This window comes from Sceloporus occidentalis, unplaced genomic scaffold (genome assembly GCF_023333645.1).
Source record: "Sceloporus occidentalis isolate IW3139 unplaced genomic scaffold, rSceOcc1.0.p SCAF_77, whole genome shotgun sequence".
NCBI lineage: Eukaryota > Metazoa > Chordata > Lepidosauria > Squamata > Phrynosomatidae > Sceloporus > Sceloporus occidentalis.
Genome location: NW_028317057.1, coordinates 2,723,464 through 2,740,388, shown reverse-complemented (window position 1 = coordinate 2,740,388; position 16,925 = coordinate 2,723,464). Strand labels below are relative to the sequence as shown.

Sequence of the window (16,925 nt, the reverse complement as noted above, 5' to 3'; positions counted from 1 at the left end):
TGATGTTCGAGCTGCTTACTGCTACACCATGCACATTATCTGCTACATCTCCAAGAGCCCTCTGATAACTGATGGTGGTTCTGGTCCTTAACTGCTATGAGTTGCCTACCCCTTAAAATAAAAGGGTTTGTCAGTTCTGATCACTGAGTTATCCTTGAAGAAGTAGTATTACATTTTACCAACCAGAATGTGACTTCCAGTTGTGGTCAGGAGCTTCAGAAACATGCACACATATCTTCTAATGTTGATTCATATTAAAAGGAATTGAATTCATTTACACATGAAAGGTCTTATATTATAGTCTGTAAATTGCATAGGAGATTAAACTAGAAATACTTTGAGAATCTGTGCTGTATATTGTGACCTCCTCCACGGCTTTGGAACAAATATGGTTTTAGACCAATAAGGCAATCCAACAATGTAAGGTGCCACCAGGATAAAAGCATTGGAGTCACCTTCACGTCCAGTATCGTCTGACATTGCATGCTCCGTGGCGAATGCCATCTTCCTGTTATTGAGAATGTGGAAGCCATCATGTGACAAGGATCAAGAGACGGAACAGCACAGGCTGGACCATGATGAGTGACTCTAGTGCTACTATTGTCTGGACAGAGGAGGTTCTAAAATAATTGGGACAGACAGGATGAAAAAAGAGCACGATTACCTAAACAGAGAAACCTTCTGCCATGCTGGCCAGTTTTTTCCAGGACACATATACATTTCACATATTGTTGGCCAGCACATATTAGTTAATGAATGTTCTTACCTCTCAAATGCGTGGCTCTCCTCTGCCTTCACGCAGTAAGAGCTGGTGGACTTGTACCACGTAAATAGGGAAAAGAAAAATGACGGGGTGCTAAGCTAGTTCCAGGCTTAAATAATGCAAATATATTATGTTTATATATTTGTTGCCAAGTTTATTAGGGCGAGAAGCGCAGACAGTTTTTGTTTTTTGTATGCACTTGTACCATGTAAACTGATTCTTTTATTCGTGTATATATTGTAGGGTTCACTTGTAACCACATAGCACCTGGGAACCAGGTGATCTTCATGCTTACTGGAAAATCAGACCTCTCTCTCTCTCTTAGCATTTCTGGGAGTCCTTTGGATCACTGATTATCTGGGAAGGACCATGGTAACAAAACAGTGTTGTATTTAGTAACTAAGGGAGCAGTTACTTTTTCGCATAGAGCCATGTAGGGTTGGATAGCTTTTTCATTCTATACATTAAATTATCACTAAAAATTGATTTTTGTGTTTCCTCCGGTTATCTTTGTCTAATATTAAAATTAGTTTGATGATCTGAAACATGTAAGTATGACAAATATTAGAAAATATCGAGATGAGGACAAATATGTTTCTACAGCACTGTATAGCATGAGCTTTTATGACAATTAATGTAATTGTTTTGTAGATTTTTAGGTTAAACATTAATATTGCGGATATCTGTGCGCCCGAGTCACAAATCTAATCAATAATCCAATCAATATCCTATCCTCAAGTTCTCTCACTTCTTCTCAGCAATCAGAAACTTAACAACAGATGAGATATTTTTTTATATCATATATGTTGCGTCATTTAGTCTGTGGGTTTATTTAGTGCACAGAACTGTAAAATATAGGATTTGTGAAAAAGGACTGATCCACTTTACACCAGACATCTAAACAGAGCATTTGATTCTGGAGTAAACTCTTTTTAGTTGCCGCAGGGATGTGCGTTATTAGGCAATGGTTTGCTTGCCCCAGTTGTTTACTACTATGTAGCAGTGGGTGTGGATGAAGGATATTGCAAGAGTTGTATTAAACTTGGAAGATTGCTGAACCATATTTAAAAAATGTGATGTCTGCATGAGAAAATAGTAGGGGGTCATGTAGATGTCACATAAGCTCAGGTATAGTCAGCGGGATTAGTAGCAGGAAGATGGAGGTGGTTCTGACACTCTATAGATGTACTTTATGAACAGTTCTGACTACTAAAATGATAAATGGTTTGCAGGACAAACATCGGAAAAGACTGAAGGATCTCAATACGTATAGCTTGGAAAAAAGAGAGAGATAAAGGATGTGACACAAGACAAACTATTTAACACTATATCTATCTATCTATATATCTATATATCTATCTATCTATCTATTTATCCGCTTTGATCAGTGCAATTGTAGCTATACTGTAGCTTAGGCAGAGATATTACCGTATTAAAATAAGGTGAGAACATTTACAACAGCCCAGCGCAGCTCCATGCCTCCTAATTATTGGTTATTTGGCTTTACAAAGGCCAACTATGCTGGCTATTATTCTACTGGGAAATGGCTGATTGCTGGGCATTTTCACACTCAGTTGGTTTAGACGGAGCCTGGGTATCAGCTGCTCATGACCATTGTGCATTCTTTGACGGAGTAACATGTTTACATTGAATTAGCAGCTAAGTATGTTTCAAACCCGTTAAATTACCATTAAATTATATAAGCTGGTCTATTGTATGAATGGATAATGGGCAAATAATAGCTATTTAAGTTTCCAAATTGCAGTGGCGGATAGAACAGTCCGATTACGGTGTCATTGTATTCTGCAATAGAGGCTGGATCAACGCAAGCCTGAGAGTGTAACAGAGAACATCCCGGTGGACCCCCTCCTGGCGTGGCAGTATGCGTGTGTATTCTACCTAATGTGTGTAATTTTTAATTATCATGACAATACACGACTGCAGGGATTATTGACGTTGTTGGAGAAATACACTCCTATATTTCTGTAAAATGTTGAAGCCTCAAAATGCGTCTCCAGGACAGCTGGAACTAGTGTTCTTCAAACAAGAGTAGCAGGCTCAGACTCTGTTCCCAAGGACCAAAGACGACGTCCAACTGAAAGTACTAATTAACCATGGAAATATTTAAATACCAGCTTTTCACAGAGCCATACACGACTGGCCAAATGTTCATAGTAGATTTAGACCTCCTTAACTTCCTTCTCCTTAGCCTGCATAGCGCGTAGATTAATCATAGAGAACAAACCTAGCCTTTCATTTAGAAGAAGCTCACTGATGTTAGCCCTTCATAATGTATAGCATATATTTTAATTTCTTCTGCTATAATGGAATAGCGCTACCCTAAATCTAAATGCACTGATACAAGGTAGGCCCATTTTAGTACGGATTTGCCTGTCTCACTGGGCCTCTGAACAACACAGCAGGGTCTCTGCTCTAGATACGCACTGACTGCACACAGAAGTATTAGGAGACCTGGCATGGACCCCAATGAACCCCCGCACTTCACAGTCTTAATTATAACTTTTTTCTATAAGGATTTAGTTCAAGGCGTACATGAAAATCTGATTGGTTACAAAAAGCAGTGTAAAACGGTTACATTGTTTCCCGAAGGAGCCTTTCCAAGTTTAAAGCACCTCCCTGTCTTTATTGCCAAGTCATGTACATGCTGAATAAATAAAACAACGAGGACACGAAGGACCTAACCCTATTACTGCCCTACCAGCAGCATTTTACTTTCACAGACATTTCTTGGTTGTGCTTAAAAGCCATTCTTTGTCTAGAAGCATTTAGGCTTCCAGGTGCTGCGGGCAAGCAGGGATAGATTTACAATGGGGCAAATGAGACATACATGCAGCTTCCATTTATACATTTATGTGCACTGTACAGCATGGACACAGTGTTGGTTGTGTTGGGTGATGCTCAGATGAGGGCCCGCTTGGTGTATTGGGTCCTTCACCTGCAGCAGGGGTCTTCATAGAGACAAGAACACTTAGCTGAACAGCTTTTGAAGTATGATCAACTATGGCAGAGGAATCTTTTGACTGTTCACGTGATATAATCAGTCAGCTCCTTTTCCAGTCACATGCTTTGGTCAGTAAGAGTGGAAACTGCTTGGCTCTCTACTTGTAAGGAAAGAGCAAGACTCAGGGTTACTATGTCAGGATCCCCTAACAAGCAGAATGCAGACACCAGACAAGAGATGCTCTATGGCAGTAGGAGTTTGGATCCATGTGAACAGAAATCACTATGTATACACGTGAGTGTAAATCCACAGCCACCACAACTTTCTCTTCAGAACATAAAATTATGGAGTGACTTACAAAGGTATCCTAGATGTGGGAAAAAACAAAAGTTCCACATATTTTTATAGCGCCAACAAAACACCCCATTATGCCTATTGTGTGCTTCCATTATCTTTAGAAATGACCACCATTTTCCGTATCCAGGGCCGTTTCCCGACTGCTAGTTACCGTGCAGGCAGTGTGTTCGCTCCTACCAAGTCATATCCTTACCACTAGCCAGCTGCATCCCTAGTTTAGTGAATGTAATGGGGGTCTAGTGGGACCCCCTGTGTGCATTGGGCAGAAGCAATGGAAGCACTTTCCTGATGCTATTTGGCTGCTTCAAGTAGCCAATCAGGACAACAGACCATTGGACATTGGACAACGGAAGAGGAGGTGAGCTGCAGCTTAGAGAAGCACTCATTATATGGTCCTTTTAAGCCTATAGTATATTAGAACGTTTAAAATGTAATGCTAACAAACTATTATTAGCCACCAAATTAACCTTATTTGTCACATTATATCAGAAATATGTATTTTAATCAACTGAGTATGACCAGATTAATGTTGTTTTCATTTGTGTATAGTCATGTAATTATATGTCTGAAAATATGTATTTGTTCTGTTGAAAATAATGTTTAATTGGAATAGTGGTGTTTGTATTACAGGATCCACAACTGATATTGTAAAAGTTCTGTTTAAAGAGGTATAATGCTCATTCTCTTTGATGCTAATGCATACCTTTTCTACTTACAGGTAATTGTCTCCAGGCGTTACCTATTGAATTTAGTTTGGACGGGACAGAGTATAATTGTTACCTTCACAAGGGAAACCATGGCAGCATCAGTCTACCTGCTAGACACATACAAACAAGAGCCAAACAGACCCGGCAATCTAAGCCAGGAAAGAAATGTGAATCCACTTAAATTCTCTCTTACCACATTATGTAGACAATCAAATATACATAGCACAAGCAAGTAACCATAATGTATCCAGCAGAAAAACCCATGGTCTGTGCCTGGAATTGGATGGGAGCTAGATTCAGGGCTGTGTTTAGCAAAAATGGCAGCTGGCCAGAGTCCAATGACCATTTACTCACATGGAGACGTAATCACAAGAAAAAAGCAATAATTTGGAGGAAATGCAAAATGTTGTAGGCACAAAGATATAAGACATTGTGATATTTTAGTTGTCAATTGACGTGTATTTACCCAGGGCTATGCCCCAGCCACCCCCTCCACAGCCACTGTCCTCGCTAACGTCATCTCCCGCACTCTATGTCTTAAAGCAATGTACTGATGCAATGATAACCAAGCCTGAAGGACAGGTAGCGTATGTGAGCCGATGTCCTCCTGTGCAATCTGTACCTCTCATTCCAGGTCAGTCATCACTGTCGTGTGTGTTACACAAGAGTAAACCTGGTAGTGGAGGTCCCAACAGTTCATTATCTTATGTTGCTGTCTTGGTCACTTATTTGAAGAGGCCTGTTCTGGCCAACGGGTCCCAACCTTTTTGAGTATGTAGTCAATCTTGCAAACTCAAATGCAGTTGATCCCCTCTGTATTATAATTATACCTGGGAACTTGTGGGGTCCGGCTACCCAGAGCCTACCCTTGCAGGAGGCAGTCAGGACTGCCCACTGATAGCAGTGGGTGGTCCCGCTGATGTCAGTGGGCGTTCTCGCTGACATCAGTGGGCGTTCAGGAAACGGGAGTGGGGCGTGTCAAGACACTACTCCCAGATGATTCGGATGTTGACTCTTCTCCTGGTGTTTTCCGGGTCAAACCTGAAAAGTTCCCAGCTATGATCATAATACCCTATTCAATGTCCACGTCTGCCCCCACACCATGCTTTCCTCCGCAGTTGCAATGCATCTCACCTTAGCCACATTTCACTTCACACCTTTCACCGAGTATACTTCTCCATCTATCCTAGCTCCGGTACGCTCCCAAGGTTTTCCATCCTGAACAAATGGTAAACCCAAAGATAAGCCTACAACTAGGCTGGTTTTACAAATGCTAAATTAGAATACATGAGTGGTGAATTTAAGTAAGGCTGTCTCCATCCAACAGTCATGAACAATTATAAATAACATTAAGCAGGGACAGGTATAGTGTACATAAATGTATATAATAATGTGAAGGGCAAATAAAGAATCATTGTTTCATCTAGTATATTTTTTCTTGAATGCTTCTTTGATGTTTTCTTTTCCTTGACAAGTAAAATACACCTTTCATTTTCATATAGAAGCATCTTTTAAATCACTGCCAGTTTTAAAGTGCCATTCTATGCCTTGTCGGCTCTTGAAGAATGACTTTTCGGGCTGACTAGTAGTAATAATATATTAGTCAAACACAGGAGGATTATGTGATCCGTGTATAACAAAGAGACAACCATAACTGAAGCAGAATTATGAAGAACTGACAACAGGGTTCAGCAGAAGAATTTTATGACTTCATGCCATTGTTTACCAAGATCAATCAGTGATTTACATTAGCAGCAGTTGTTTGCAATTCTTAGGTAAGGCATTATTTGCAGTTTTCTAAAACCAAGGGAATCTGATTATATATATATATATATATATATATATATATATACACTGTAGATATATGTACCGTATATTGACACAATAGCACTTTGCTTGGTCACAATGCATTTATGGCATGGAGACCTTGCTGCGTTTGTGAAACAGATTCCCACATTACCACGTCAGTGAAACAAGGCACTGTACATACTGTACATACATTAATCTAGTAATTATGTTGTTGAATGAGAGTACCTACACCGCCCCATATATTTATCACTAAATAATAAAATAAAAGGTAATGTATTAATTTTATGTTATGCAGGGCCACTTTGGCTCCTCTAACGCCCCATCATGCGTTTAATATCTTACAATGAGATTTTTCGACACACTTGGGGTGTAAGTACACGCGAACCCCTTCCTCTGTTAGACATATGCTGTATATATACATTTAATGTTACAAAAACATGAATCTCATGAATCAGCAGGGTGATCTGCCCCTGTTCATTGGGCCCAGACTTGCAGCCCAGGCCCAGAATATGCTGCTCATGTCAGTTACACCGGGTGGACCAACACTGGACATATTAACAGCGACAAGTTCTATAAACACTTCCGCAACTACTTGTCTTTTTGTCATGAATGTGCCCTGTTGGATGATCTCAAATTCTCCATGTAATTTGCCGTGTTTTTAGAACAGTTGAAGACCATATCACATTTTTTTGCTTCCATAACTTAATATTGCTCTGATCAGATCAAATGTGCAGGTCCGCAACATGCAAAATATGTCCTGCAAAAAATGGACAATACGGCAACCCTAGTTAGAGCCCCGTATACAATAACATAATCTGATAAATAACTCATACACCATGTATTGAATTTCCCTTGTGAGCGATCATTCTACACTTGATGCAGAACTTGCGACCCCAGACCTAAGTGAGACCTTGGCTATGTTGTTCTTGTGCTCTGACGTCTGCGATACATTACTGGCATCTGAGCGGTGGACATTAAAGAGCCCTTTACCAAAAGTGTGAATAGACTCGGCAGCACCTGTGTTGTGAAGGGGACATTATTGTCACTTTAAAAAACTTGCAGTGCTGGCTGTGATTGGAAAAACAGACTGACAACACAATACATTGGCTGGAGATCTTGGAACTCTCACAGTTGCCTGTGGCAACCTGCCTCCATTCAATAAGGCAAACACCATTACAGCAAGCAGTACTCTAAAGACGACCAAGCGTCTAAACCCAAATAATCTGGGATTATAAAAGAGACTTGCTACTTCAGACACACACCGTAAGTAAATTCTTACCTTTTCGTTCCATGAAATATTGGAAACTTCGCAGAATAACTGATTTTCTTCCATGCTTAATACTTTACAAAGTAACGCCTTTCTTCTATGCTGGGGAAAGCAGGATCGACTAGAATTTGTATCTTCGCATTATTTGGAAGCCTGGTTTGGCTTGAGAAGTTACAGTCTGTATTTAAACACTAATATTGTGGATTTTAGTTTCAATGAGATTGAAATTAATTTGAATCAATGTAAAATATATGACATTGTTAATATTTTTTTTTTCATTTTACATAAACCATCTTATACTGCGCTTAATTTACTTAAATTGAACAATTTATGGTATAATTGTTGTGTGTTTAAGTTGAATTTGAAATTGTTCAGTGTTGGCTTCATGGTTGGTCCTCCTAGATTTTGATTGCCCCACTGGAGCTTACTAGTAAGGAACACATATGAATTATCTTTCCTAAACTAAAAGAAATTATCCCCCTTAGTGATCTGGTGGTGGAGGTTGCTTGTCAAAGGCAAGAGGATTAATCATAAATTAAGATCGATAAACAGTGGCCCTCTGCAGCCCCATACCCTTTAAGAATGGTAACACCACCTTTATGACTGTGTTTGTAGAAACTTTCACAGACAATGATTTGCTTTTTGGCAACACTGCCATTAGTGATTGGAAAACAATAGTTATTAGTTACTACTCATTAGAGATGGGCAAAAACCTTCAGGGACAGACACATCTCACCTGAAAAACTGCATTTCCATAAAGAGTTTCCAGGGCCAATTATATCACATGCCATGCGACATTTTATCACATGGCATGATGTTTATGTCAAGATCCACACAATGGACACAATGCTTTAGGAACTACATTATATCATTACTTGCATTGTGAAGTCACTAAGTAGGTTTTTGCAGTTTCTGTACTAGTTTTGGAGGCATCATTGATCACAGAGAACAGGAGAAATTGTGATATTCACAGGAACTCCTGCAGGAACAAAATCCCATTTCCTTCCGACTGTATTTCTTATTCAGTGCCCATTAAACTGGTATGTAGCTGTTTAGCTTTAACAATCAAAGTAACAGAAAACTTCATATCTTGTCAGGTTTTCAGCCAAACCTTGAGTTCTGGGACTCAGGAGTTACTTTAGACTGAGACAATGTCTGGTCGTCTTCTTGTGGCCCCAGGATCGTCACTCCCGCGGCTTCCTGTCATTGAGCATCCCTTGTCCCGCCTAGGTGACCCAGACACCCTATCTCTTCGAGGATCTAGGACAGGTGGGACATACCTCGATGAGGAGGAAGAAGCCAATTTCAGACGTAATCTTCATACAGCATCATCGTCTTACAGCGACAAAAGCCTCCATCTGGCTCCACTAAAGCATCAAATCCCAGAAGGCGTGCAAGTGACAGTTGCTTCAGACTCCAGCAAGACAAGGCTACCCATCTTTGGTAGGTCAACCAAAAATCCCCATTTTGCGATTCATACCTATGTAAAGACCAACTGTGAAGAGTAAAAGCTGCCACTTATACACAAAAAATTTGATGCCCACAAAGCAACTGATACATAAGCACATGGACACCGATACTCACAGACGCACACAGATTCATATGTATGCACAGACACGCACACATACACACTAACACTTCCATAACCATGCATGGAATAACATGTCCATATAAATACATACATGCTCTGACAGACACTCCTGTGCAAACAATACTGTTACAATAATGCCGCCTCACTAGCACAGATATTCTCCTGCTAAATTAACACACTAAGACATTTTTTAAAATGTAATTTCTGCTGGAAGAACATACTCTCTTTCTGGATGAAGGAGACCTCATCTCATTAATGGTTGATATCACCAAGTTTTCCCTTCTAAAGTCTTGTTGGATGTATTGAGAAACAATGTGCCTGGATATGATGTCATATTCAGTTCCTCCCTACCTCAACCTGTGCATTGGGTCAGAATGGATGGAAGGGGAAGAACAAACCATTGATGGTTATGTATAAAAGTTATGGTGTCTCAATCACAAAAGTATTAAAAAGTGCTTTTTGTTTTTGCAAAATATGGTGGATCCTATGCATATTGTATTTGTCGGGCTTTTACAAAAACAACTAAATGAATTGCCACATCCCAAGTGGTGTCGTCAGACTGAAAACATCCTATTCCATGGTATGGCAGATTCATCTAATTGTGTATGCTAGTAGTTGTGTTAATACATACCACAAAATCACAAATATGATTTTAGACATCACATCCCTCTTGTGACCCCTCTATATATTTATAACCCTCCAATTGTGCCCTGAACATGGTGTAATCCCATACAACAGAAGTAAAGCAAACAACCCTGTAGAATGCTTCACATATGCAAAATAATCAAGGATTTATTAAAGTAGTGGTTCCCATTGTGTTTCGTATTGCATGATTGTTCTCCAAGTATTTTTGACTACTTATTTCTCAAATGAAGAATATTGATATAGTCATAGTGGTCCAACAGAAGATGGTGTCTTTAACTGAAGGCGATACCTTGTGAGCCAACATAGAAAGGATGTAAGGTATCATAAGCTTTGGGGTCCTCGTATCTAGAAAGTCATAAAAATAATTTTTTGTCATTTACCTCCCCTGCCCTCTGTTGTAACAGCGATACGGATTCTGCTGGCGCTACATAAATAAATGTAATGCAATATGCCATCACATAACATTAGTTATGTTGGGTGGGATAGAAAATGCTTGCAGTAGCATGATTCATGATTTTGAACTCAATATAATTGTAGCAGTTTTCCATTAATTTAACAATGAGCTGTAAATGACCATACTTTGCTTATCATTTATGACAAAGAGCAGTTTTGAGATCCAGTGGTTTGCAATTTGCAAAAAATCTGTAGTATTTATGCATAAAAAACACATTTTCTTTTTGCAGATTCATCTAATATGTTTTTATACCGTATTGTCCCGTATTGTCCCGATTATATCTATCGGTCAAGATTAGATTATTAGGATTAGATATTCAGGATGGGGAGCATTTTTACCTCTCTCATGCTGTCTGTTCGGGAACAGACTAAGCCAAGTGAAATGGAGTACATCCACTAGCGAGGCCCCCCTGGCAATGGGAGCTGGTAAAATTATTACCGTCATGTTCTGCTCGGTCTGTGCTACTGCAGCAGACATGACCTCCACCTCCTGCCACGTCTACAAAACTGACAAGGAGAACAGTTGAGTCTCCTCTGGCCAATTCTGCATCATGAGTTAAAAGGGACCTTAAAAAGGTTATAAAGAAAGTATTGTATTCTCATACTTACTAGTCTTTTTAAGATCCCACCTTATACTGATATGTATTTTTTCTATATGGGTGTAGCCTATAATTGGGACAATGGTGTAGTTATTTCACATGTGCACAATAGGTTTTGTTGTTAAGAACCAGCTTGGATCTGTTAGACATGAGTGTCTGGGCAACCAGTCAATGCAGTGCAGGCTAATGGTGGCTCTTTAGATCACTTACAATAGCCTCTGGGATTGTCCCGTGGCTTGACCTGTATTTCACTAGGGCAGAGGTCACATAGGAACTATATAGTTTCCCCTCCTATACAATGTCTAGGCATCTTGTTTGAGTGACGTGGAATATATAAAGTGACATTTTTTCCTGTTTTAGTTTAAAGAACACTCATTTGCGTTAGATTTGGTTTCACGCAAAGCAGTGATATTTCCAATGAATGCACTTGTGGTTTCTTTAAGCATTTCAATGTATCCTGTAGCTTTCACACCCAAACACAGCACAACACAACCCTTGCGAAGAAACACAAAGAAAAGCATTCTGTGTGCTCAGGGTCATAAAACATGATTCTTGTGTTATGTTTTAAAATTGGCCAGAACAACCAATTGAATGTTCCTTCAGAAGGAAAGATGTATCAAAAAGGAAAAGTATGATTTAGTGTAAGGAATGTGGATGGGGTGAGGTACCTGCTATAAAAGTATTGGCGGCTGCATTCTAACATCAATGTGTTTTTAAGTAACATTGGTTATGGTACATTGAACATGCAAAGAAGGAAAAAACTGGGTGATGGTACCTAGAATTAGACTTGGGCACCAGGGGGCTCTTCGTGTTCGTCTTCGTGCTCGTCTTCGGGGGAAAAAAATCTTCGTATTCTGTGAATATTCGCCTGTTCCTGTCTTCTCTTCGGGCGAATATTCGTGGACATTCTTCGCATTTGGTTTTTCTTCGTTTTTTCCGGTTAAGGGTTTAATACGGGGTTAACGCATACCGCAGCAGCTCTGGCGCCAGGAGTTTAAATGTCCGTATGAGCAACTCTATTGGTCGTCAGCAGGGGGCTCATCTGCCAATGGTTGATGGCAGACGAGCCCCCTGCTGGCGACCAATAGGGTCGCTCGTACAGACTGTTAAACTCCTGGTGCCGTAACTTGTCCGGCAGATGCCATTGGTCTCCCTGTACTATCAGTTAAATGTCCGTACGAACGACCAATAAAGAACAGGGAGACCAGTGGGATCTGCAGGGTATACTGCTACCAAAACCTTATTAATGTGTTGGGGGAGGTGCAATTAAACCTCCCCCAACACATTAATCTGGTTTTGGTAGCAGTATAAACTGCTTTGTGTGCCCACTATGTAGGAGGTGAGAGTAGGTTCTCACCCTATTGAGAGTGTGCCTTGACGTGGCGGGTGAGCTTAATTATGCTTTGGTCAATTCATATAACCAAAACCTCTCATTTATATTATGTTTATATATTTGTTGCCAACTTTATTAGGGTGAGAAGCGCAGACAGTATTTTGTTTTTTGAGGTTGTTTGTTGTACAGATGGCTTGTTTGGGATGCTGGATGAGAGTGTTAGGAAGAAAGGCTGTACGCTTCCCAATAAAGTGGGTCTTGAAAGAGCTTTTGAAAGTCGCGTCCAAGTCTGACAGAACAAGAAAGGGAATTCCAGAGAAGGGGCACAGCTTGAATGAAATCCTGAAGGAGGATGGAGCAAGAGAGATACAGGTTGTTAGAAGGGTGGTTAGGGGTGCATTTGCATAGTAGGGGGCCCGGAGTTGTTAAGGGTTCTGTCGGTCAGGGTCAGAAGTTTGAATTTGATTCTGAAGGGGATGGGGAGCCTATGGAGCAATTGGCACAGTGGAGCAGCAGATGAGGTGAGGAACGATGAAAGAGAAAGATTAATCTAGCAGCAGTATTGAGGATGAATTGGAGTGGTGATAGGCGCCATCTTAGCCCCAAGCAGCTTGCCTGTACCATCTTTGCCACCAGCTTGTCAGTGCCCCCAAACAGTTTGTTTATGCCATCTTTTCCACCAAAGAGCCTGCCAGTGCCCTCAAATAGCCTGTGTGTGCCATCTTTTCCCCCAAACGACCTAAAAAATATACACGAATAGGGGAGTGCAAAACCTAAAAAAAGCATAAAAGGCATAAACATTCAGATTCCTAGGTTGCTGCTACAATAATAACGACCAATAAGTACAAAAAAATCATTCAGCGCATACCCAGCGAATGCCATACAAAAAACACCTAAAGAATAAATATTGGGGATTCCGTCACACTATTTGGCCATAAATTGTTTAGTCCGCCACTACGGCAAAGTACCCCAAGTTTGGCAAGTCCTATCTAATTTTTCATGGCAATGTGGCTTACTAAGGAGCTGAATCAGTGGGACTTCTTGGCATTTTATCTCAAAACAAGACTATCTAACCTATACCCGTGCCAACTATGTCCCCAGACAACCTGTGCCATCTTTGCCAGGGTTTTTAGGCTGTTTTATTACTGGGCCACTTGTCCCCCGGGCTTAATACCACCAGCAGGAATACCACGTTTTTATGCATGGCAGCAACTGCAAGGTATCCCTGTGCATTTATTCCTCTTTTTTTTTTTTATTCACATACAAAGCTAGTCCCATAATGCTCATGGTCCCATGTGGACATCTGTTAGTACCTATCTCTTTGGCGGAGTCACAGAGAGTGACTGCTCTGTGGTTTCCCATGTGGCATCAGGTAGCAGTTTCTCATTCCTTCTTCATGAGTTAGGAAAGCTCTTAAAAGAGCCACATCTTTTTTACCAGCTCCATTACCCATGTGATGTACTACTATTTAGATCTCTGACACCCAGAGGATGCTGCTCAGTTGTTTGACAAGTCATGTCTGGGCAAGGTGTTGTTCCCTGTCCCTGCTGCCCTAGCTCTTGCCCTGTGTCCCTTTCCCGATTATGCTGGACTTTATGTGTACAACCTCGATTTTTCTGATCATCCTCACCTCTGTTTTGGGTCCGCTGTTTTTTCTGGTGTTGACCCAGCCTGCTCCTGACTTTTGTTGGTCATTAACTCTATGGCTTTTGACACCTGTCTTAATTTATTTTATATATTATCTGCTTCTTTTCTGCTTGGACTGTTACTCTGGTACCTGACTCTGCCCCAGTTTCTTTCCTCCCTGGCCTCTACCTTATACATGTTCAGTCTCTACTGTTACTGATCTACACCCTGTCTCCCTCATATATGTCTGGTTTGTCTGCTCCAACCAGTCTTTAGTGGATAAGTACTGTGCGGTGGTGATTTTTGCACAAAGGCTCCTGATCCCTTTAGGCCTTTTCTAACATCACTGGTGATACCCCACCAGGGTATAACTTTCCACCATACTACCTGCATTATCATGCTCCCATTACACAAGGGTACAAGCACTGCCTGTAGACATAAAGGGGTAAGCCCTACCTCTCAAAGAAAACAGGAGGTAACCAAGATTGAAGGTTTCAATGGACATGTTTCTTAGATAAATGATGAGGGTTTTTTTAGGGTTTGATTAAATGGACCTATTTCACTTACTTCTTGTGGGTTGAAAAACACGTTTCTGCTTCAGTGAATGGGCATACGTAAGCTATATGTAGTGTATCTTAGATAAGATACAACAAAATATTTCATTTTAGGTAGGGTAGACTGATTCTTTTAATGATATCAATTGTAGTTGTTGGCACAGTATCATTAATTGCGATACTGCCATTCTGATTGATGGTGATTGCTTGGGCACCCATAACCTTGGATCTAAATAAGAAAATTGGAAACCTACCTTATGGTGAATGTCATTGGGCTAGTCGGGGTGGGACAACATACATGAGTCGGGGTGAGACCCGAGGAATGTTTTTCTCTAACATGTCCTTATTTAATCTGCTCCATATACACCTATGGCACTTTTCCTGGTACTATACTTCCTTATTTTTGTATGTGTGTACAAGGTCAGAGAGCTGACATCGGAAGCCGTGCTGAGAGCCGAGTGAGTGCTGCCAGCAGCAGATCCAGTTCTGTGTCAAAGCCAGGAACCCTGAGCAGGATCGAGGTGGATGAGGTAAGGACACACTGAGCTGTTCAGTTCAGTTTCGTTTAAATGGATAACAATAGTTAAGTATAGCTTTTTAATACTCTACACTTTCCCTATACTTCAGCTCTTCCATTATCTACACTACTAATAGTTCAACCACCTCACTGCATCCATAAAATGATTTGAACTCCTTACTATAGCTCAGTGGTCCTTTCACTGACAGATTGCCGCTTTGTTTTATCCTACATCCTTAAGGTAAGAAAGGCCCTCACTTTCCACATATGTAGTTCTTTTAATTTTATCCTGTCCATCAAATTTATGAGGTTTGCCAGCAAGGATAAGAATGGATGATCATCATCCCCCATACCATGTCCAGGTTTTTAGTGGAAAACCAGCAGATGAATTTGGTTTCTTAAAGTTCTTTACCAGATTTAGTATTCTGCTTTCAATCATGAAACCTTTTATTGGGCCAGCATAGAAAAAAAAGATGCAGAACCACATATGTTTTTGGTACCTCTGATGTGTGTTTTTTTCTTTATTGGCCTGAGAATCATACTTTCTATTTTCGTTACTCTAAAGTATCTATAATTGATAAATATTTTATACATCTGTTTTAAAATAGGTACTGTGATATCATTAGAATACACAGATTGTAAATTCCCTTTTAACTTTGTGTTCCGTTGGACTTATTTCTTTTTTGTATGTGGAATTTTGTTTCATATGACCTTCTAGACTTTTACTCTTGTATAATAATTCCTTGATCAAACTAAAATAACATTGTTCTTTGCAGCTGGAGCATGTTTTGCGTGAAAAAGTGAAGTCCGGCGGCTATTACAGTCTCAGGCAGCTGTTTAAAAACAATGATCCTGAGGGCAAGGGACAAGTTAACAGGTACAGAATAAATTGAATTCACACCCAAGAAGATCTTAATGTCACTTCCGTTAATGATCCCTGCATTATACAGTATATCTAGTCTACCAATGCTGCATGTTTGGATCATCAGCATCTTATTGTGTTGTACAAAACCCCAACATTTAATGTTTTCTTTGCCGACAAGCTCTGAGCTGTGAACAGCACAATCACTGGGAAAAGGAGGTACAGAGGGAGCCATGTAACTATAAGCATACTTGATTTTCCAAATGCGTAACTTTATTCTTATGCTTAACTTTTCTTTCGATTTGTTGCAAAACATCTCTATCTCTATGCTGAGAGAAAAACATCCTGCTCAAAATTTTACGATGAAAACTGAGATGTTTTAAACACATTGAAAGGAACTGGGTCAGTGACTGAGGTCCTCTTCTGTCTTTCAGGGATGTACTGCTAAAGATGTTATCCAAATTCCTTGGAAGGCTTATAAGTTCCAGGAATTTCCAGCAACTCCTTCTGAGGTTCGTGACCTGAACAGCACTGGGAAGGGAACAGAACGTGACCTAGTATCTCAGAGCTCTTTCGATGTCCAGTGCCAAGCTCTGCCTTATAGCGTTGTACTTTGTTGTTGTACTTTGTGATTGACTAGTAACTAATAAAAACACAGAAAAATAGAATTTGACAGCAGATAAGAACGCCCAGCTATGTCTTCTGCCCGTTTTTTTCCAGATGTTAAGACCTTAATTAGTCCTTGGCCTTGTCTTGGATCCTTAATAGCTTTATGCCTATCCCATGCATTTTCTAAGTAATTACTTTTATTATTGTCAACATTTATATAACATTACGTAAATGTGCCAGTATATTCATATCCCTGTAGTTTGTGGGCCAC

At 40.2% G+C, this 16,925-nt stretch overlaps 1 protein-coding gene across 1 annotated transcript in view; it reads left to right on the top strand.

The window, feature by feature from the left end:
• The first annotated feature begins 9,016 nt into the window (after nt 1-9,016).
• LOC149285570 (EF-hand calcium-binding domain-containing protein 6-like) overlaps nt 9,017-16,925 on the top strand; it is a 33,370-nt gene continuing 25,461 nt past the window's right edge. The window contains exons 1-3 of the mRNA XM_089495173.1: nt 9,017-9,308; nt 15,087-15,196; nt 15,960-16,060. Of these exons, the coding sequence (XP_089351299.1) occupies nt 9,017-9,308; nt 15,087-15,196; nt 15,960-16,060 (503 nt within the window). The remainder of the gene's footprint in view (nt 9,309-15,086; nt 15,197-15,959; nt 16,061-16,925) is intronic.